The sequence below is a fragment of the Oncorhynchus mykiss genome, chromosome 6 (assembly GCF_013265735.2).
Source record: "Oncorhynchus mykiss isolate Arlee chromosome 6, USDA_OmykA_1.1, whole genome shotgun sequence".
Lineage (NCBI taxonomy): Eukaryota > Metazoa > Chordata > Actinopteri > Salmoniformes > Salmonidae > Oncorhynchus > Oncorhynchus mykiss.
Window position 1 is genome coordinate 72,884,342 of NC_048570.1, and position 22,948 is coordinate 72,907,289.

The 22,948-nt window shown below is 45.4% G+C and overlaps 1 protein-coding gene across 1 annotated transcript; it reads left to right on the top strand.

The window, feature by feature from the left end:
• The first annotated feature begins 135 nt into the window (after nt 1-135).
• Nucleotides 136-22,665, top strand: LOC110526537 (exostosin-2). The gene is made up of 15 exons (XM_036980921.1): nt 136-363; nt 982-1,318; nt 1,492-1,715; nt 1,923-2,012; nt 3,050-3,166; nt 3,354-3,549; nt 4,301-4,440; nt 4,588-4,681; nt 10,483-10,614; nt 15,599-15,788; nt 18,399-18,565; nt 19,228-19,371; nt 19,691-19,819; nt 21,164-21,246; nt 21,416-22,665. The coding sequence occupies exons 2-15, from the start codon at nt 989-991 to the stop codon at nt 21,552-21,554; spliced, it is 2,175 nt and encodes a 724-aa protein (XP_036836816.1). The 5' UTR covers nt 136-363; nt 982-988; the 3' UTR covers nt 21,555-22,665.
• The last annotated feature ends 283 nt before the right edge of the window (nt 22,666-22,948 follow it).

Sequence of the window (22,948 nt, forward strand, 5' to 3'; positions counted from 1 at the left end):
CAGGTTATAGCTATCCATTCACAAATCAAGTTAAAGAGGGTATAATTAATTCAGCAGAGAAAAACAACGCACCTTGTGAAAGATACATCTATCTGGATGCTACTGGGTGGGTGTGATGATACCCCACCTTAGTAGGTGGCACTACAGCCAGTGCATGCAGAGTAGCCCACGGGTTTCGGACAGGCGAAGAAGGGTTCCACTTCCGGAAATCAAATCATTCACACGATAACATCAACAACGTTTAATTAGCTAGCTACCTAACGTTAAATGTATAGAAACTATACACGATTGGCTTGCCGCTTAGCTAAGAAGAGGGTATGAATTAACAGTTTGTGATCGACTCTGCACCGGTCAAGCGTGAAGGTAAGTTTACTGATCAAATCAGTCTGCTGCCGCTGGCTAAACCTGCTACCCAGCTAACGCGTAGGTAGCTAAGCTTGCAGCTAGCTGGCTAACGTTACTTGCGTTTACTTTTCAAGATTTCTGTTTATTTTGAAGTGTGATGTTAGCTGGCTATATACATTTCTTCCGTTGTGTTTTATAATAAACACCGACGAAAATAAGTTGGTTTAAAGCGAATCAGTTAAGAAATCATTGAACGTCAATGTAGCTTGCCAACCAGTCTGCTCGCTAAATTGAGTTACCTAATTTGCTGCCAGAGAATTTTAAGGTATATGGTTTGCTACATTAGCTAGTAAAGTTTGGCCTGTTGTCGTTAGCTAGCTTTACCTCACTAGAATGCCTTTGATTGACAGCTAGTGTTCTAAGTTGTCATGTAGTTTTGTATAACGAGACCTACTTGGCTCGTTTTGGCAAGGCCAAGTAACGTTACATTATTGTTTATTTATTGCTGGAACTATGACAGTAGTCTAAAATGGCTTCATTTCCTTTAGGAGAGGAAGCCATTTTAGACTGTTGATACATACTCGGCAGTGTGTCAATGGACCAGGAGCCATGCTAATATTTCGCTCTCTCTCAAAGTGGTTGAATGGTCAGGCTCAGCATGTGCGCATCTGGAAAGTACAGTTCACGGGGCCCGGCTCTGATTCCACGGATGAAGACTAAGCACCGCATCTACTACATCACCCTGTTCTCTGTGGTGCTGCTGGGACTCATCGCCACAGGGATGTTCCAGTTCTGGCCACACTCCATCGAATCAACGGCAGACTGGGGCTTGGACCGACGCAGCGTGCACGATGCACCTCTCATCCGACTGCCTGTCTCCAACCCTATTCCTGAGAGAGGGGACCTTAGCTGCCGAATGCACACTTGTTTTGATGTGTATCGATGTGGCTACAACCCTAAGAATAGAATCAAGGTGAGCCTAGTCTCCATCACGTCACAAATTACAGATATGTGAAGTTAGTTTAATCTGCAATTGTTAGTCTCTGAACCTTGTTTTTTGAACCACATGATTTAAGGCTTGAAGGATGCTCTATATCCAACAGCAGCTAAAGTGGACCATCAGAAATGACTGTGTCTGTCTGGCAGGTGTACATCTATCCTCTGCAGCGTTTTGTGGATGAGGTAGGAGTGCCCATAAGCAGCACAGGCCTGTCCCGAGAGTACAATAACCTGCTCAGTGCCATCTCCGACAGTGAGTTCTACACTGATGACGTCACCAGGGCATGCCTGTTCGTGCCCTCTATTGATGTGCTCAATCAGAACTCTCTGCGCATCCGGGAGACTGCCCAGGCTCTGGCCATGCTCCCCAGGTAACCTTTCCTGCACACTGCTCGGGTTGCACTGTTATCTCCTCCACCCCGAAGCTGGGAGTTCTCTTCATATGTATATATCCTTCTTTACCCTCTCTGTCCTTCTTGCTCTCACCTCTCATCTACCACATTGATCTATCTGCCCATTTCAGATATATAAGTGCACACATTTGTAGGTTTTTGACCCTTAAAGATGTTTGTTTCCAGGTGGGACAAAGGGATGAACCACCTTCTGTTCAACATGTTACCTGGAGGACCTCCAGACTACAACACAGCCCTTGATGTACCAAGAGACAGGTAACCTTAATAAACCCAGCACAGGAAAAAATAAAAGTCATTTACAATGAATATAGTTGGATAAACTCACATTTTCATTTTTTGGTTCATCAACCAACTTTCCAGCCAATATTTACTCTAGTGTGAGTGATCAGTGTTTATCAGAGTTACTGCCAGGCACATTTTGTTCTACCAAGACACCACTAGAGGGAAGCATGGTGTTATCTTAGCTTTCAGTTTCCTTACATGTCTTTAGTCTGATGTTATGTTCAGAGAATAGTTGTATTTTTATTCTCGTTTTGTTAAATTGACTCAGTTTTTGAAATCATTTTTTGCTCCATATTTTGTAGTTTGACTTGACTAGATAATCCAGATTCAATTCCATCTTTTATCACCAACACAACTACAGAACTTGCATATAATTACAAGGGGGCTTGAAAAATATTCAGCTAAGATGAAAGTACTACTTAAAAGTAGTCCAGAGATGACAGAACCTTTAGCGGCCTTGAGCGGGCAGACATACTCATCTCCTGGTATTTACTGCCACAGAGAGAGGCCATGTTTCCCAGCCTTGCTCTTGGCCGCTCGCTCCTTTTGGGTGGAAAAGGTGGGTTTTGTGAACAGAAAGCCCTGAGACGATGAACACTTATCTGGAGCTGTAGGGAATTTCCTGGGCTCATCCAGCTGTGCTCCATTTGGCGTGGGGCCTCATCAGAACCAGCTGTGTGTGTGTATATATAGGCCTGTGTGTGTGTGAGGTGAGGTTTTGCTTGCATCCACAGGTAGGATGCCATAAAGATTGTTCGTCATTCTCATATAACTATTACATGCACAGATTTCCTAAAGGATCCATGTGAATACTTCTCATGATCTTCATGTTACTCAATAGCATTGTTAAGCAGATATGACAAGAAACAGCCAGGGCATCTGCACATCTGTCATGTATTGTCTTGCTGCAAAGTTCTGTATAGCTGTCTCTTCTTTCCGTCTTAACTAAGTAAGCCTATGTGACAGTGGTGTAACATTGGATACGTGTGTTTGTTTTGTGTGTGTTATAGGGCTCTGCTTGCAGGGGGAGGCTTCTCCACGTGGACCTACAGGCAGGGTTATGACGTCAGCATCCCTGTGTACAGCCCTCTGTCTGCAGACGTGGAGCTGCCCGAGAGACAGCCTGGGTGAGCAGCAACACCACCACCCTGTTTCAGCACATAGCATAGGGCTCTTATCACTTCCTCAAGCAAGACAACAGGCATCATCACTTCATGTGACAATGGGAACATTTGGGAAGTTATCTTTTAGAGTCACCATCATCAGTCACATAGTTTTAAATGATTTCTAATGGTGTCCCCGTCCCGGCTGCAGGCCCCGGCGCTACTTCATTCTGTCGTCTCAGACGGCCATCCACCGTGAGTACCGGGCAGAGCTGGAGAGGCTGAAGGAGGAGAACGGCGAGGCTCTGCTCCTCCTGGACAAGTGCAGCAACCTCTCTCAGGGAGTCGCCTCAGCGAGGAAACGCTGCTACAAGGGCCAGGTGTTCGACTACCCCCAGATCCTCCAGGTGAGACGCACACAGAGACCTGCTACCATTTAGACTAACATGTACACACACTTGTAGACATTACACAGCTTAGGGGGAGATTGTTGTTTAACACATCAGCATGGCCATTTTCACTTAAATGCATTTAAGAGGGCTCTGCTCAGCTGTGTAGGTCAACTCTAGCAGTCAATGTGGGTAACTTTATGCAGGGTATACCTGGGAAACTACAGCAATGTCTGTGGCAGTCAGTCAACCGGTGTGCTTCTCTGCACTGTCTGTCTGCTCAGAGTGCATCTCCAGTCCGTCTCTGGCCTGTCTAGACAGGAAGTGAGCTTATCATCTGGTATGGGTGCAGCATAGCTGCACATCTGGGAGATGTCCCACCAAGGAGAGGGGGTGGAGGGGTGGGGTGGCAGAATCTCAGTGAAACCACCCTTCTCCACCTCTGACATTGGAGAGGTTTGCTATAAGTGATGCCTGTATTTTAGAATAATATTTTAGGTTGCCTGCTTGTATACTTTTAACATCTGTAATTGGTCCACCATGACATTGCCCTCCCCACCCTAAACTCTTCCATATGGGAGGCAACATCGACAGTTCATACAGTCATTTTATCAGACTCTGACCAAACACAAGCTACTCACTAATATTGTGTTAGTCTGTTTTTGACCCATCTATGCTTCCTTAGTTTGTAGACAGCTATGTCATAAAACCATGTACAGTTGATATGGCTATGATACTGTAATACCTCGTGGTAATCTGTGTTCCCCAGGAGTCGTCGTTCTGTGTGGTGCTGCGCGGGGCTCGGCTGGGACAGGCCACCCTCAGTGATGTGCTGCAGGCTGGCTGTGTCCCTGTCATCCTAGCAGACTCATACATCCTGCCCTTCTCTGAGGTCCTCGACTGGAAGAGGTACACTAAGACACTGATCTCACTCCAACCAACTTCAACATGTATCTCTGCACTAGATTTTCTGAGCTCGTATTGTGATTTCTGATCTAGTTTAATACCAGTGGCCATTTTTTCCATTGCCATTGATACTGACTGTGTGTTGTACAGGGCATCCGTGGTCATTCCAGAGGAGAAGCTCCCAGAGATGTACACCATCTTGAAGAGTATCCCTCACAGGCAGGTGGAGGAGATGCAAAGACAGGTGACAGTCAGATCACAGCTTTTCTTCAGCGAACATTCAAATAGACTGAATCCCTTTGCTGGGGATTTTTACATGCACATATAGGGAAATGCAGTCTTTATAGAGTTGTAGTAATAGTCTATTTCCAGATGAATACGCCTCAGGAGAAAGTGCCTCCGGCCCTCTCGGGTTAAGTTAGTGTGAAGACGGGGTCAACGGAGTTGTGACTTTCACGCTCCCATTCCAACCTGGGAGACGCGTGCCTCACTGTCGGCCCAATGGAAGCCATAACACAGGCAGACTGAAGGGTGAGAGACACGTTGTAATGGGCCCTTAGGATGAGAGTTTCTGTCCTGTTGTCTGTTTGAGAACATGAGGAGACAATCTCATTTTGATAAAAAGCTCTTATAAATGTTCTTCAGTGTTAGTTTCAGTCGTGCCAAATCAATGACAAATCCCCTCCTTTCACTGGTCCAACTGAGCCTCAATAAACAGAAGTGAAAGCCCTCAGAGAGCTCTGCACGTCCAAGCTGTTTCTCATTCCCTTGTATCAACGCTAGTCCATTTACCAATTAGACTGGCCAAACAGACATATCAGCCCCACAGCTCAGAAACCCTGTTGGAGTTGTTTCATTCGCCAAGCCTTGAATATGTCTTCCCTTGAGGGTCCTCCTGTCTCTGTGGCTGTGGGGATCTGAAATGCTTATCCACTGTTTAGTGTTTCTCTGTCAGTCTGTCTTGTCTAGCGCTTGGAATTTAGTTATGAGATGTGTAATCAGTTGTCTTTCATAGCTGCAGGACTGTCAGGAAAATGTTCTCAGGGTAAGGACTGATGATAAGGGGAAGGATTGTAGTTTGTTTGGGGTAAAACCTTTGTTTGATAATAAACCTTATAAATTCACTGGAAATCAGAGGAACACAACCAAATCATATTGGTCTGAGTTGAGTAGTGAGTACATCTTGAGCCAGGGGAAGGTGAGGCGTAGGTATGTCACTGCCATGTGCGTGCCTGTGGCCCCTGCAGGACTGACGGGAGGAGGGTGTTGGAGCCGGGCTCAGGACGTGTACGGGTGGGGTGGGGCCGGAGCACAAAGGCCCATCTTATCCAGGATTTATGGGGTGCTGTAGAGCCCATTCCATATCAGTCCACACCTGCACACATCTGGAGAGACTCCTCACTCACATTCACTGGCTGGAGAGGAGAGGACACTGGGAATCACTGAGTTGGTCCCCCATAAAGACTCTACATTTTCAGTAGTATAGACAACACATTGTCAACTCTAACTAATTTGGATGTGTGTAAAAAAAAAAATTTCCTTCTCTCTTTAAAAAAATGTAAGTGCTGTAGGAGCTTTTTTTTCTTTTCTGATTGATCTTATTGAAGAGCTGAAGTGAAGTATTTACTCACTCTTTCCTTCCTCAGCGGTTCTGAATTCCACACTGTCATCTACATCCTTTATGGGTTTAAAAGGTCCATGACCATATTCCTAGTATGACTAAAATACACAATGTTGATCTTTTTTTCACTAATTAGTCTTTTGACCAATCACATCAGCTGTGAAAAAGATCTGATGTGATTGGTCAAAAGGCCAATTAGTGGAAAAAAGATCAGAATAACACAGCCTTACTCATGATGACTGTGTCAGCTTTGATTGACTATCTGTATGATATACTAAGTCCTGAATTGAATGATAATTGAGACATTCTGTCTCACTTATACAGGGCCTCACGACTAAGGTCAAATGTAAAACTCCTAATCCATCAGTAGCCAGCAGCATCATTTCAGGAGAAAAAAAAGGATTTCAACATTTGATGTGGTAGCATCCACATAGCTCACAATTTGGGACCTAAGTGCTTAACAGCTGCTAAATGTTAGTGGTGGTCACCTGAGGCTTTCCTCTGAGCCTTGTTTGTCAGACCCTAGGAATAGAATACATGCTTTGTTAGATCAGTACAGCTGAAATGAGTACTTGTCAATCACAGGGCTGAAGCAGAAGTACCAAGCTCAATGTAATCCTGTCTGAACCCTCCCTGTCTAAAAGGAGTTGACAGACAGTAGAGTATAGCTAGAGAAAGAGATGGTAGACTGGGTTGTTCCCTTGACCCTGGTCGTGAAATTCTGTCTTCTAGTATGATTTCTCAGTTCCACAGGAACCACTATTGATGATCAGTTGAGTGTCATCGTGGTAATACTACAATGGCCTCCTAAGCAAGTTTGTGCTAAATGAAGAATTGTTCACCATGACAACTTTACTTTTACACTTTATATCTTAATTAATCTTAAGTAATTATGTTTATTTTAGTTGCAGTAGCAAAGATTAGCCAGATCAGTTTTGAATTGATGGATATGATCAGCTATGAAAAGCCAACTGACATTTACTCCTGAGGTGCTGACCTGTTGCAACCTCTACAACTACTGTGATTATTATTATTTGACCCTGCTGGTCATCTATGAACTTTTCAACATCTTGGCCATGTTCTGTTATAATCTCCACCCGGCACAGCCAGAAGAGGACTGGCCACCACTCATAGCCTGGTTCCTCTCTAGGTTTCTTCCTAGGTTCTAGCCTTTCTAGGGAGTTTTTCCTAGCCACCGTGCTTCTACACCTGCATTGCTTGCTGTTTGGGGTTTTAGGCTGGGTTTCTGTACAGCACTTTGAGATTTCAGCTGATTTAAGAAGGGCTATATAAATACATTTGACTGATTTTGTTTATGGTCCAAGTCCAAGAACACCTCAAAGAGAATTCAGCCTCTTATGCCCAGCGCTGTATGTTAGAGGAAGGGAACGACAGTGCTGCAGTGAAACAGACCCCTCTGCCCTTTTTCTCTGCTGTGACTCCGTCTCTTCTTCCCTCATAAAAATTCCTGCATGCGCTGGGAGGGGGCGGAGCGGGCCTCTTAGGCCGGAGCAGTTTGCTTTTTGCCTCCCGGTCGGAAAGGAAACTTTCATCACTGGCTGATTTATGGGCCGTTGGGTCCCCCTGAGATTAGAAAGTCTTTTTGAATATTCCTCACCCCCTCCATAAAAATAAACACTGTTTTTGTATTTCTCCAGTGTTAAAGGGGACTAAGGGTGTGGAGTGGGGTCTGGTTCCTTCTCATGTGCTGCTGAGAGCTCTCAGTGGACCATACGACAACAAAAACACTAGGACAAACTGCTCCACTGCTATGGAAGGACAGAGCCCTGTAGCCAGGCCAAGACTACCACAGCTCTAACAAAACGGTTGGCTCATTGGCTAAGCTGTAGCAGCCTATGCCATTACTGTGTTTGCTGAATTGTAGTTTTCATTTTGTGCACCGTTGTCTGTTCGTCGCTTGATCTTCCTCTGCACCTAATCCCAAACAGAGGAGAACTTCTTCAGCTGGGGGTCTTATTCTCACCCAACAAATATGCTATTAATATCTTGAGTTTCAGGCTGTGCAAATAGTTTCCAGGGTGTGCTCTGGCTAACCAGTCAAATGTCATTTGGAGTTGAGAGGTCCAGTATGTACCTCCGACATGTGCTTGTTAAAGTGTGCTCCACTCAGGGTCACCTAGGACCTGCTGAGGTGGAGTCGGGTCACACTGACATGGCGCCTCCTGGCAGGAGACATTTCTGTTTTAAGGATCATTAACTCTTATGGGCTCCTCCCTCCATAGCTGTCTCTTAACGGATCAGTGGGTGGGGAGCACCAGGGAAGCTGGGGTGCTACCTGGGGATGTTGTACTAGTAACATCTGCATTGAAATATGATTGACTTCTGGGCTACACCTTCCCCTCTGGCATCGTAATGCTCCTTGTTGTTACCATGGACTGGTGGTGAATTGACTTAAATATATTTTTGATGCGCAACTAAAGGTAGATATGTACATAGTTTGCATATATTGTACTAAACGATATCATAACCGCCATCGATAAAGGAGTACTGTGCAGCCGTCTTCATCGACCTGGCCAAGGCTTTCGACTCTGTCAATCACCATTATTCTTATCGGCAGACTCAGTAGCCTCGGTTTTTCTAATGACTGCCTTGCCTGGTTCACCAACTACTTTGCAGACAGAGTTCAGTGTGTCAAATCGGAGGGCATGTTGTCCGGTCCTCTGGCAGTCTCTATGGAGGTGCCACAGGGTTCAATTCTCGGGCCGACTCTTTTCTCTGTATATATCAATGATGTTGCTCTTGCTGCGGGCGATTCCCTGATCCACCTCTACGCAGACGACACCATTCTGTATACTTCCGGCCCTTCCTTGGACACTGTGCTGTCTAACCTCCAAACGAGCTTCAATGCCATACAACACTCCTTCCGTGGCCTCCAACTGCTCTTAAACGCTAGTAAAACCAAATGCTTGCTTTTCAACCGTTCGCTGCCTGCACCCGCACGCCCGACTAGCATCACCACCCTGGATGGTTCCGACCTAGAATATGTGGACATCTATAAGTACCTAGGTGTCTGGCTAGACTGTAAACTCTCCTTCCAGACTCATATCAAACATCTCCAATCTAAAATCAAATCTAGAATCGGCTTTCTATTCCGCAACAAAGCCTCCTTCACTCACGCCGCCAAACTTACCCTAGTAAAACTGACTATCCTACCGATCCTCGACTTTGACGATGTCATCTACAAAATAGCTTCTAATACTGTACTCAGCAAACTGGATGCAGTTTATCACAGTGCCATCCGTTTTGTTACTAAAGCACCTTATACCACCCACCACTGCGACCTGTATGCTCTAGTCGGCTGGCCCTTGCTACATGTTCGTCGCCAGACCCACTGGCTCCAGGTCATCTACAAGTCCATGCTAGGTAAAGCTCAGCCTTATCTCAGTTCACTGGTCACGATGGCAACACCCACCCGTAGCACGCGCTCCAGCAGGTGTATCTCACTGATTATCCCTAAAGCCAACACCTCATTTGGCCGCCTTTCGTTCCAGTTCTCTGCTGCCTGTGACTGGAACGAATTGCAAAAATCGCTGAAGTTGGAGACTTTTATCTCCCTCACCAACTTCAAACATCTGCTATCTGAGCAGCTAACTGATCGCTGCAGCTGTACATAGTCTATCGTTAAATAGCCCACCCAATTTTACCTACCTCATCCCCATACTGTTTTTATTTATTTACTTTTCTGCTCTTTTGCACACCAGTATCTCTACCTGTACATGACCATCTGATCATTTATCACTCCAGTGTTAATCTGCAAAATTTGAATTATTCGTCTACCTCCTCATGCCTTTTGCACACAATGTATATAGACCCTCTTTTTTTCTACTGTGTTATTGGCTTGTTTATTGTTTACTCCATGTGTAACTCTGTCTGTTCACACTGCTATGCTTTATCTTGGCCAGGTCGCAGTTGTAAATGAGAACTTGTTCTCAACTAGCCTACCTGGTTAAATAAAGGTGAAATCAAATAAATATCTTGGATGAACATGTATTAGTCCCATTGGGACTTAAGCAGGGGTTCCCAACCAGGTTTACTAGGACCACTGGGGGTACATGAGAAGACTCATGAGACCATAGGTCTACTGGTAAAATGCACATGAGGGGGTAATTCAGGGGTACCCCTGGCAGAGTAAAATTAAGTTGGTGGTACAGTAACAGAGGTTGGAACCACTGGCCAGGTTGATATTTGGCTGCCCTGTGCTTTGAAAGTCAGGTGAGCTGTAGAAGTTCTTGGCCTGCTGTAGGACAGATGATGTTAGCGATTCTAACCATCTAGAGCAGTCCTTCCTGTTCTCCAGTCACTGGGATGCCTTCTGAATGTGTGTTCACGTTCATGACAGCTTGTCTGTTTGTCCAGGGCCCAGACCATATGTTTTTACTCCAAAACAACTCTGTTCTCCTCAGGCCCGCTGGTTCTGGGACGCTTACTTCAGCTCCATGAAGGCCATCGGCATGACAACGCTTCAGATCATCAATGACCGCATTTACCCCTATGCTGCCTGCACCTACGAACAGTGGAACAACCCCCCTCTGGTGGTGAGTATACCTCTAGTTGCTAGGTCTTTAAAGAGTGGAAAGATGTGTTTTTTTTAGGCTAGATGTGTTTTAACTTGATTGGATACCTCAGTCTTCCACTGGAGCCTGCTATAATCTATGCCCCTCCAGCCTACACCACTAATGTTATTGTATTTTTTACTGTGGTTAACCACTGAATCTTCTTAGACATACGAGTCATATTTATGGGGGTGCAGTCTGCAGTGTGTGGTATTGATGTGTGACCTGACACTACTGTGCTGGCCTCACAACACAGTGACTGACTCCCTCAGTGGCAGATATGACACAGTTTTCCCTGGTAAGTCTTTCCCGGTGTATCGGCAGGACAGCTTCCTCTTTATAGGTCCCTCTCTCCACACATGTGGTCTTTGGCTGCTTGATAAACAGCAAGTACTGCTGAAACAGCCAGTGTGTTTGTCAGCAGTTCTGCACTGGGAGGATGCCTCCAGTGTGGTGAAAAATACATGCCTTAGTGTTTGAGTCATTGTGTATGTGTGAGAGAACACTGTTTAAGGAGTGTGTGTGTAACCTCTCTGTGGTTGTGGGAGTGTGGGGATGCAGACAGCTTGGCTCAGCTACCACCTCTCAGGGGCTGTTAATCAGCCCAGCCTGATCTGCTGCAGTCCCCAAAGACACCACATGCAGCTCCGCCCTTCCTCTGTCTGTCTGTGGGGTAGAGAAGGGGGGCCCATGTTCCTCCTTATTGGACAGCCATACCCTGTCCTACCAATGGTTGGTGATATGTGAGCCAGTCAGGTTATGTTGGTCTGTTGGTCAAGTCACACTGACTCTGACTGAAGATATATTTTTACCACACTTGGCTTCTCAGAGTAAATCAAAGCCCTTCAAGACCTCTGGTCTAATTACTTTCTACTCAAGCCAACTGCTCAATCACAGCCGGTGTTGCCTTTTTTTCGGAGTGGGTCGTTGGTTAATCAACAGTTACACTTGACATTACCCACCTCTCTCTGTCAGAAACTCCTGTCTGCCTTTTTTCCCAACCAATCGTCATCATTTAGGTGTGCTGTCTCAGCCCCTGCTCACAAGAGGTTAATTGTGCAGGGCCACAGACCTGTTACCGTTCCAATGCTGGAGAAGTGCTATCTCTACGTATTCAGTGGAAACACGTCGAGCAGAATTGGAACAGGACACTAAATAAATCAAGCAGCTTTTTTTCTCTGCTGTTCTGTATCCTTCGTTCGGGGTCATAATTGAAAGCACATTTCACAGGCTCTCTGCTAGTAGCAGTGCCTTTTAGAAGGGTTTTCAGGCTAGGGAGGGACAGACAGGATGCTTTTTGTTCGGCCGTGGGCATAGTTGTAAGATGCCAAACGGGTAATCCATGGTAGTCACCTGTTCAGCCTCTGAAAGGTGGCTGAAGGTTTGGAGACTTTGTACCTTAGGGGGCTTTCATATCAGATTGGAGTGTTTTCTTCTGAACTCTGGCGTGTTTTCTCCCTTAGTTTGGAATGGTGTGAACACACTATTCGCAATTTGGTGCAGACTAAACAACACACTGTGGTTTGCTCAAGGGTGGTCTCGGTCCAATTAATTACATCCTGTATAGTAATGAATATTCATATGATGGCAACTGATTATTTTTTATCTTGACCTTTGGTTTCTAGGGGACATCTAACATTTCAATGTAGGCTAAGTCGGTGCTTGTTCAGTGGTTTAATTAACCTGTCTAGGACACAGGTTCTGCTAGCGAAACCCCCCCCCCCCCCAACATTCCACTGAAAAGGTAGTGCGGGAAATTCAAAAATATTTTTTAGAAATATTTAACTTTCACACATTAACAAGTCCAATACAGCAAATGAAAGATTAACAAGATGTTTATCTACCCATCGTGTCCGATTTTAAAATGTTTTACAGCGAAAACACAACATATATTTATGTTAGATCACCACCAAATCCCCAAAAACACAAAGCCATTTTTCCCAGCCAAAGATAGTCACAAAAGCAGAAATAGATACATTTAATCACTAACCTTTGATAATCTTCATCAGGTGACACTCGTAGGACATCAATGTTACACAATACATTCATGTTTTGTTCGATAATATGCATATTTATATCCACAAATCTCGGTTTACATTGGCGCCATGTTCAGAAATGCCTCCAAAATATCCGGAGTAATTACAGTGTCACATCATAAAACAGAAATACTCATCATAAACTTTGATGAAAGATACATGTTTTACATATAATTAAAGATACACTTGTTCTTAATGCAACCGCTGTGTCAGATTTTTTTTTTTTTTTACTTTACGGAAAAAGCATACCATGCAATAATTTGAGACTCGCTCAGAAATACACAACATTTCTCCGCCACGTTGGAGTCAACAGAAATACGAAATTACATCATATGACATTCTCCCAATCTTCTTCTGGATCATCCAAATGCTCTCTAGCAAACTTCAGACAGGCCTGGACATGTACTGGCTTAAGCAGGGGGAAATGTCTGGCACTGCAGGATTTGAGTCCCTGACGGCGTAGTGTTACTGATGGTAGGCTTTGTTACTTTGGTCCCAGCTCTCTGCAGGTCATTCACTAGGTCCCCCTGTGTGGTTCTGGGATTTTTGCTCACCGTTCTTGTGATCATTTTGACCCCACGGGGTGAGATCTTGCGTGGAGCCCCAGATCGAGGGAGATTATCAGTGGTCTTGTATGTCTTCCATTTCCTAATAATTGCTCCCACAGTTGATTTCTTCAAACCAAGCTGCTTACCTATTGCAGATTCAGTCTTCCCAGCCTGGTGCAGGTCTACAATTTTGTTTCTGGTGTCCTTTGACAGCTCTTTGGTCTTGGCCGTAGTGGAGTTTGGAGTGTGACTGTTTGAGGTTGTGGACAGGTGTCTTTTATACTGATAACAAGTTCAAACAGGTGCCATTAATACAGGTAACGAGTGGAGGACAGAGGAGCCTCTTAAAGAAGAAGTTACAGGTCTGTGAGAGCCAGAAATCTTGCTTGTTTGTAGGTGACCAAATACTTATTTTCCACTATAATTTGCAAATTCATTAAAAATCCTACAATGTGATTTTCTGGATTTTTTTTTCTCATTTTGTCTGTCATAGTTGAAGTGTACCTATGATAAATTACAGGCCTCATCTTTTTAAGTGGGAGAACTTGCACAATTGGTGGCTGACTAAATACTTTTTTCCCCCACTGTATATTGCCATCTGGGACAGAGTAGAGGGCAGTTCACTATGGGCACGCAATTCATCCAAAGTGAAAATGCTGCCCCCTATCCCAATAAAGTTAAATGGGCCAAGAAACCTGGCCAGACGATACCTTCACTGGTAGAGAGCAGACGAAGCCTGCACTGTGAATGTGCTCATATCAGGACTCTTGAGAAGATGTGACGGCTGCACCATCTCTGCTTCTCCTAATCCCTGGTATGCAATCATCACGCATACAAACTACACACCGCACAAATCAAACGCCCCCTGCTGGCTAGATGGACCTGCCTCCAGTCATCACCGGAGCTGCTGTTACTCCCACTTTGACTTGGGAAATCGTTTGTTATTGAGGAGAAAACACTTTGTCAAACACTCAAATGCCATGTTGTTCTCGATGTTGTATTATGAGGATGTTTACAATGATTTGCATCAATCTACTTTTCCTAACATCACCACAATAATGTGTAGCCTAAATCACCCAAATGGCTGCATGTTCCCGTTTTGTGTAAATTGATCATTGTATGCAGTGAACTCAATTTAACTAATTAACATTGGAGAAGTGGCTGTCTTTCTTTCATCTTGTTTATGTCATCTGACAAGTGACTTAAGTGGTCCCTTTCCTCTTCTCTTCATCTCACCACTTATGTGTCACCGTGTTTAGTTTAATTATTTCCCCCTCTGCTTGTATGTCAGTGTGTCACCACCACAGAGAAGTTGAGTTGTTTTATTGGTGAGGACTGACTGATGTAGGGTATATGAGGTGACCATGTTTATGGTGACAGACATGGTGGACGCCGTTGGAAGAGCCACATAAACACCAGTCTGTCTGTGGTCACCTGTCTGCAGCAGAACAGAGAAGCACTTCAAGAAGCCCACACTTTTATTTCAAATCTCCATTCCCTCCCTATGAGGTTAGCATATGTTGACCCTGTAGATGAGAGAACCTGCATTGTAGAGCACTTTAAGCTGCTGCAGTGAGTCTCCTGTGTCACATGTTGACATTGTTACTCTTGTATAATTGCATATATGTTAGTTCAGAGGTCTGGATTGAGTGTTTCTCTGTCTCCGTGTGTGTATGCCTCCTCGTGCCAGTATTTTCTTTTACAGCGTCACTTGATCTAGGCTAGGGTCTGTGCATCTTCCAGAGTTAACGGGCCATTTTAAGACAGGGCCAGGAAGAGGAGCCAAGTCCCACACTGGCAGTAGACAGCCGCTGACACAGTCGCCTGCATCGCCCTGCCTCCCTCTCTCCACCCCCCCCCCCCTCCCCTCTTGAACTCATCTGGACCCCTGCTGCATGGAGCTCACTAGAGCTTCATGACAAAACATCACTTATAACATCCCAAAGCAGCAGTGTAGAAGCAGCAGGAGAGGCCAAGACTGCCAAGTCAGTGTGTGGACTCAACTTACACATGTACCTGAGATGAGGTTGGGGCTCTTTGTCTCTCTTACACACTCTCTAAGCTGTGCTCCTGAAGCAGCTCAGCTACCGCTCGTTTTTTATAGTGTGCTTGGCATTCCAGATCACTTCACACTGGGTGTTTGGCATTCCCTTTTGTGAGTCTATTCATCTTTCAAATTAATTAATAGATGATTCCAGTTCCCTAGTAAAACCATTGTCTGGAAATCACTGCAGGTGACATCATTGCTGAATCAACAAATGGAATGGCATGTTTAAATCACGATGGAAAATGTGACACGGGCCAGGTTGGCAGACAGATGAAGACATACGTCTGCATTGTAGGAGAGAGTGACTAACCTTTTTGGTCTCTTGTCCTCTGTAGAAGTGGTCGAGTGTGAACAGCCCTCTGTTCCTGCCTCTCATCCCACCGAGGTCCCCAGGATTCACTGCTGTGGTGCTGACCTACGACCGTATCGAGAGCCTCTTCCGGGTCATCACGGAGATCTCCAAGGTTCCCAGCTTGGCCAAGCTACTAGTGGTGTGGAACAACCAGAACAAGAGTCCCCCTGAAGGTGAGCCCTAGGCTGTATTCATTAGTGCACACGGTAGGGTAACATTTTGCAACACAGGGGACTAAAATAAGTTTATTGGACAGGTTTAGGTAGTCCCTCTCCATTTTGGTAGATGTTCTTCTGTTTGGTTCCTAGTGAATACTCCTCTGATTCTGACCCTCCCTTCCCCATACTGTTCATTAAACCCATTATTGATTCAAATATTACCCTTAAACAAGCACACCAGCAATAGGAGTTTTCATGAGTTAACCTTTTCAGTGACAACGATGATGCTTTGTTGGATATTCAAAGATGGGATATTAGTGTTCTGTCAGATTGCCTTACTTCATAGCTACCATAGAGTCAAAATAAATGTTCTCTGTTTAGAGATCGACTGAAGTTGGCAGATCGATACACACAAGGAATGGGAAAGTGGCTGAACACTCCATGTTAACTGCCAACTTGATGTGAGAAGAAGTGGTTTAATACACAAAATGGAGCTCTTGATGTGTACCAGATGAGTGATAACAGCTTCAGCAGCCAAGACCCGTCTCTATATAAGTTTAGACCCTGAAAAGCATGACATGCTCGAGGCTGGAGCCAAACCTCTCTCTGGCTTTGCTTCATGTTGAGAATCAGGAAACTGGAGCAACTCCGTGGCGTGTTGCTGCCGGTCGGACAGAAAAACATCCTCCTACCCACCCTACTCGGTGCTGCAGCAGCCACCTCATTCTAACCTTCCGATGTCAACAGGTCTCCTCGGTACTGGCAAGCCAGACGACGTAGAGGCCTTTCATTCATGTTGATATACTGTCCACTACAGACACTCCACTTCATCAAACAGTGTGCAGTGTTCTGCTAGTGCTGCCTGTCTGTCCTCCTGCCACAGCCCTCATTTAGAGCCCATTAGAGATGTTTCAGAGTAAGCTGATATTAGTCATTATTTATTGTGGCTTTCGCTCTAATGATTCCTCTTAACAAGGCGATTTAGGTATGCGGCTGTTTATGGCGCCCCTTAACACTGACAGCTCAGGGAACGGCAGGGAATGAAATCTGTCCTCTGCATAGAGTTGTGTAATGTAATGAAGCAGCGAGCCACTTTGAAGCTCACTCTAATGGCCCAGTGTTGCCTTTGATTAGAGGCGTCAGTGGAGCCTGGCCAGAGCTTTGTGACCCATTAGAATTAACAAGGGGCCGTTCATGGGTCAACTCAGGGTCTCTGCTTGGGATGAGGACGGATTTCCTCCTCATCCTCACAAGGCCTGATTGTGTTTATTTCAAGTGGCCATAAGCTGCCGCCTCAAGTCCTGCACGTTTGGCATTTTAACAAGGTGCTGCTTGGGAGCCTTAGTCTTGGAGTACTAAGATAAAGTCCACAACATAGAATTGTATTTTATCTTCTGCTTCTGACATGCACAGAGATTGTACTGTGTTTGGATGTCATGATTAACTTCAGTTTATTTGTTCGCTCATACAATCTTAGCATTATGACCTGAAGAAACCTGTTTTTCTCATCGGTCAAAGACAGTTATGGAGCTGCAGAGCATGGAGACAGAGGTAACTACAGGAGAGATGGGGATTGCAGCAGGATTCTGTTTTTCTGTAGTGGAGAGGATCTCCTGGTTAGCCCAGGAAAATGTCCCAAAATGAGAAGCAAAGTAGATGGGCTTCCAGCAGCCAGAAAATGTTTCAGTATGTGTGTGCAAACCAATACCAAAAGAATAGGCCAGGCTGTACTGACTCAATCAGATTTAAGCTGATTTTGCACTGCACGAGAGAGGAAAGCACTTGAATATATCACAGCAGTTCTCCTGTTGACAGTTTAGTGTGGAGACGTTCAGAGCTCGTCGGTCAGTTGGGAGCGCTGCCTGCTTGTCAGGCCCCAGTTAGAGCCTTAATGGGGTGACACATTCTGTGCCATCTGTCTGACTCTGCTCCATGCCATGGACACTTCCCAAGCTCACTAAACACTACTTTTAAAAAAGCTAACGTTGCTGCGCTGCCTTAAGAGGAATCTTGGTGTGGTCAGGCTTGCACATGATTCAAGTTGGCGTTGCGATTCGAGTCAGTGATTAGTTTTACTGCTAGTGTACTTTTCCACTAGGATTGCCATTTTGAAACATCTCCCTTGATGGCAACCCAACTCCACTCCTCTTCAACTGAAGTCTAGATGTTAGTTTGACCTAGAAAACTAGGAGTCTGGTTTGATGTCTTAGGTGAAGGTGGGTGATGCAATATTTACTGTCAGATTTGGAATGTGTGGATGTAATTTTCAGTTTACTTAATGTCTTGCAGCTTCTCAAGTAGCACACAATGCTAACTGACCCGTTTGCCAAGGTCTCCATTTGCATTGATAGAATGGATTTCTCTGACCTGTCTGAATTGTAGTCTTATCACTCATATTCCCTTGGTCTCTGTCCCTCGGTTAGATTCTCTGACCTGTCTGTATTGTAGTCTTATCACTCATATTCGCTTGGTCTCTGTCCCTCGGTTAGACTCTCTGACCTGTCTGTATAATGTAGTCTTATCACTCATATTCGCTTGGTCTCTGTCCCTCGGTTAGACTCTCTGACCTGTCTGTATAATGTAGTCTTATCACTCATATTCGCTTGGTCTCTGTCCCTCGGTTAGATTCTCTATGGCCGAAGATTGCAGCGCCTCTCAAGGTGGTGCGCACCAAAGAGAACAAGCTCAGCAACCGCTTCTTCCCCTACGACGAGATCGAGACTGAGGCCGTGCTGGCCATCGACGATGACATCATCATGCTGACGTCTGATGAACTGCAGTTTGGCTACGAGGTGAGAGAGAGGATACCCTGTATCTCGCCTGTGAGATGTCACCCCAAATGTTTGACCTTGGGCTTAGTGCATTCATACTGGCAGGTAAACGCTGGCCACTTAGTGCTGACCCCAGTTTAAACTCATCCAGGGAGCTTAAGTCAGCCTCCAGTAGTGGTATTTGTGAGGCAGCTGCCGGGTGCTGGAGATATGTTTGATGTGTGACGGATGGTGACAGGCCAGAGCTGATGCTGTCCATGCCTACAGCCCAGCTTGGCACTCACCTGAAGGCATTTAGGACCTATTGAGACAATTGAGGACAATTTGAGGATAATGACATGAAATGAGAGGCAGGCTGCTGTGGGGAAGGAAGGCTGTCTGGCTCTAATGCCTCTCGCTGGGTCCAATAGCAGGACAGGCTGCTGGGCTCCGGTATCCAGTCTCTACACACTTCTCTGCCCATCACAGAGAGGGCCTGTAGCTTTCATCTCTTTAAAGTGAACCTTGGGGCTCAAAGTATCTCCGTGATGGCGGTCTTCTAGCACTACCTTGAAGAAAGTGAAAGGAGGCTACTTGGAATGTTTTTAGTGTTGCCTAATTCCATTAACTTGGAACTTTCCCCAAATTCCTGGAAAACCTGTAATTTGTGTCTAACCGTCTCTTTCCCCCGCCATGTCCCTCAGGTGTGGAGGGAGTTCCCAGACCGGTTGGTGGGGTACCCGGGTCGGCTCCACCTGTGGGACCACGAGATGGGGAAGTGGAAGTACGAGTCCGAGTGGACCAACGAGGTGTCCATGGTTCTGACTGGAGCAGCCTTCTACCACAAGGTTAGCCTCAGACAGAAGCCCCTCCTCCCTCTGTCCCCCTGCCAGGCCCAGTATGGGGAGGGGGCAGGGTTAGGTCACACAGAGAGAGGATGGAAGAGTCATAGGTGAGGTTAGGTTATCTGTCTCACTGTCAACCAAAAGCTTTCCTTTTGATTCAAAGCAAATACTTCTGAGAAAACACATCCCTCTTTTCAGAGGTTAGACTCATTTATCATGTCACCAGTGAGTAGGATGACATGTATTTCACTATTTATCTGCTTGTAGTTTCCACTGCTTGCTGATTTTGATGTTGAGTAACACTGGCTTCTTTCATTTCCAGTACTTCAACTACCTGTACACTTACAAGATGCCAGGAGACATCAAGAACTGGGTGGATGCTCATATGAACTGTGAGGATATCGCCATGAACTTCCTGGTGGCCAACATCACCGGCAAAGCCCCCATAAAGGTACAAAACAGTGCACAATGTTGTCCCACCACCTGAACACAACAGTCCTACCCAACCCATTATGCTGACATTAGGTCCTTAGGGGGTCAAATTCAATATTTGATGTTCACCAGAGCCATGGCTTGCGTCCCGAATTGCATTCTATTCCCTATAATGGTGCACTACTTTTGACCAGAACCCTATGGGCCCTGGTCCAAATCAGTGAACTTCCTAGTCAATGGGGTGGCATTTGGGACGGAGCTATGTTAATATCTCATTACTCGCAGTACTACAACATGCACCACATATCAGGAAGCTGAAGGCTGTAACTCCAACTCCACAGAGGTGGAAAAGTCCCAGAATGCAGAAACATTTGTTTCTTCCAGTCCTGTCCTGATAGACTCTGTCTCTGATCAGTTCTCACCCCTCTGTGCCCCCTGATACCTCCCCAACTCAGTGACTGTCCAGGTGCAGAGACCGCCCCTAAAGCCCAGCCTTAACCTCTCTTATCTGGGTGTCACTGACTGCTACTCCCCCTCCGACTATGTTTTCCTAAGCTCACCAGGGCTCACTCACCCCATCGTCAAAGCCATGCCTACTCCCTCCATCTCTCTGCGCCTGCAGTAGGCTACCCCCCCCCCCCCCCCCCCCACCCCACATATCTCCCACACGTCCTCCTCAGAACTGATCTCCTGTCTGGAGTAAGATGGACTGGTGGGGTGGGTGAGACGGAGGAAGGCCATACATCACCCCTTTAATGAGCATACAGCTGTTTCTCCTCGGTATGCAAGCAGCATGCCGTGGCCTTTTTAATGACCACTCAGGTATACAGCAGCACAACATCCTCCCTCAGCGCAACAGCCCTCAATCACACTCTGCTGCAACAACCACTGCTGGACCTGCTGTCACAACTAGCATGACTTCATCTAATGTGTTTATCACATTCTAGAGAACTGCAACTTAAAGGGATATTTTGGGATTTGGGCAATGAAGTCCTTTATCTACTTCCCCAGAGTCAGATGAACTCATGGAAGTTGGAGGTAGTTTTGCAAGCCAAAGCTAACTAGCATTAGCACAATGGTTGGAAGTCTATGGTATATACTAGCATGCTAACAATTGCTCTAAAACTAGTTAGCAACATCCTTCAAACTGCCCGCAGAGACATAAAAACGGTATCCACAGGTTTATCTGACTCTGGAGAAATAGATCCCTTTAAGTATCCCTTTAAGCAGTACTGTGATGGTTATAGACTTGTCTCATCAGCACAGGGATTTGATCTCACCACACAGTAGATTCTGTACTGTATGTTTCTTAGTTGTGTAGCAATGGCGGAATGGTAAAGGTCACTGTCCTGGTTCCATTTAGGTGACCCCAAGGAAGAAGTTCAAGTGTCCTGAGTGCACAGCCATTGACGGTCTGTCCCTGGACCAGACACACATGGTAGAGAGGTACGTCCTGCTCTGAGAATGCTCATCGCCTAGCAACTCTAGAAATGGTGTGTATATGCCAAATCAATATTCATAGAGGTAGTAGTGGACATACAATACCTGGACGTGCTTTTTTTCTGTGGTTGATTGCCTCAATGTTAATGCCGGTAACTTCTGTACATTTCCCCAGATCGGAGTGCATCAACAAGTTTGCGTCGGTGTTCGGCACCATGCCCCTGAAGGTAGTGGAACACCGTGCAGACCCAGTCCTCTACAAGGACGACTTCCCAGAGAAGCTCAAGAGTTTCCCCAACATCGGCAGTCTCTGACCGGACAGGGCTGTGGCCCAGCAACCCCCAGACACCCATACATACCCTGCATCTTCTAGTTCAGGGGAGACATAGAGTTTATCTGTCCATATAGAACTATCTGAAGGTTGTTGTTGATCTCTGTAGGGTGGTGTGGGGTTGGGCGCCTGCATTGTTTCCTTTCCTAAATGCTGATTTGAAGTGGTGAGAGTTTAGGTGTGTGCTCATTGGTTGACTAGACAGAATCCACTGTGCGCTGATGAATCCACTGTGCGACAGAGATGACTAGTCTGTGTATGTCCACTGCTGCTGTATTCGAGTCGGAGGCCCCGTGGGCTCTTTGGCTGATCTGGGATCAGTGTATATAAATCACAGCAGTGCTAAATTTTAATGTAGCATGGTGAGTCAGGACCGCTGTTTGCCAAGCACAGGGTGAGGGGATGTGTAATATGTTGAACACCCGTAGAGATAATATATCCCATGTCATTTATCTCGAACTGATGAATTTTTTAAAATGATAGATAAACATGGAAAAACAAGGTAGTTTAAGAAGGTGCTTCTCGACAAAGGTCATTTCATGGCATGAGCAATTTTTATTTGTTTAGTGTGAGCACTGCAGAGGTGTATGGTCAGCTTTCTCTGCATAGAGGACATATCGCAAATAATATGTACACTATATATTTACTGCCAATTGTTCTACTGCTAACACTTTTCAAAAGAATGACCGGTATCTGGACATTTTAATTACTTTTTTTAAGTGTTGTGCTGCATAATATATAAACTTTTGCAGTAACATCTAGTCTGGTATAGTAGGGCAGGTACTGTAATTGATGTGGTGACATTGGACTGTCTGCTTCATGGAGATGTAGGCACCAGGTTGTACAACTCCCCAATTCTGAAGTCTTTTTGTTTTAGTCTTCTGTTAGTCTGTGTAGGCTTGCTCATCTCTCTAAAGGAATGTCCTAAGCATTTCAAATTCAAGTCAGCACACTTTTTAAGATGTCAATATTGCCTTTGTTTTTTGTTTTTTACTTTCGTAAGGATTGTTTGTGATAAATGTGTCTCTAAATATATTTACTCTGTAAAGAAATTGGAAGAAATACATGCTAAATAAAGATGTTTTTCATGGCCATTTTATTTGCCTGTGATTAGAGAAAGGAACAATGGCGCTGCCGGACTCCAACCAAGGTGCATGAATTGTGCAAACTAAAGTGAAGCGGAAATTCAGCTACTGGAGAACAGGGGAAGTTGATTAGTGCTTGAAAAAAGTTGTCATCGGAAGTGTTCTAGACGTGGAAGACGATATATGCATGTTTAATGGAGTGGTTTTCTCATACACAGGCAGCAGTAGCAGGCCTCTGTGTCTGTCACGCTCTCCGTCCTCCATTCTGATTTGGTGAAAGCCCAAGTCTGAC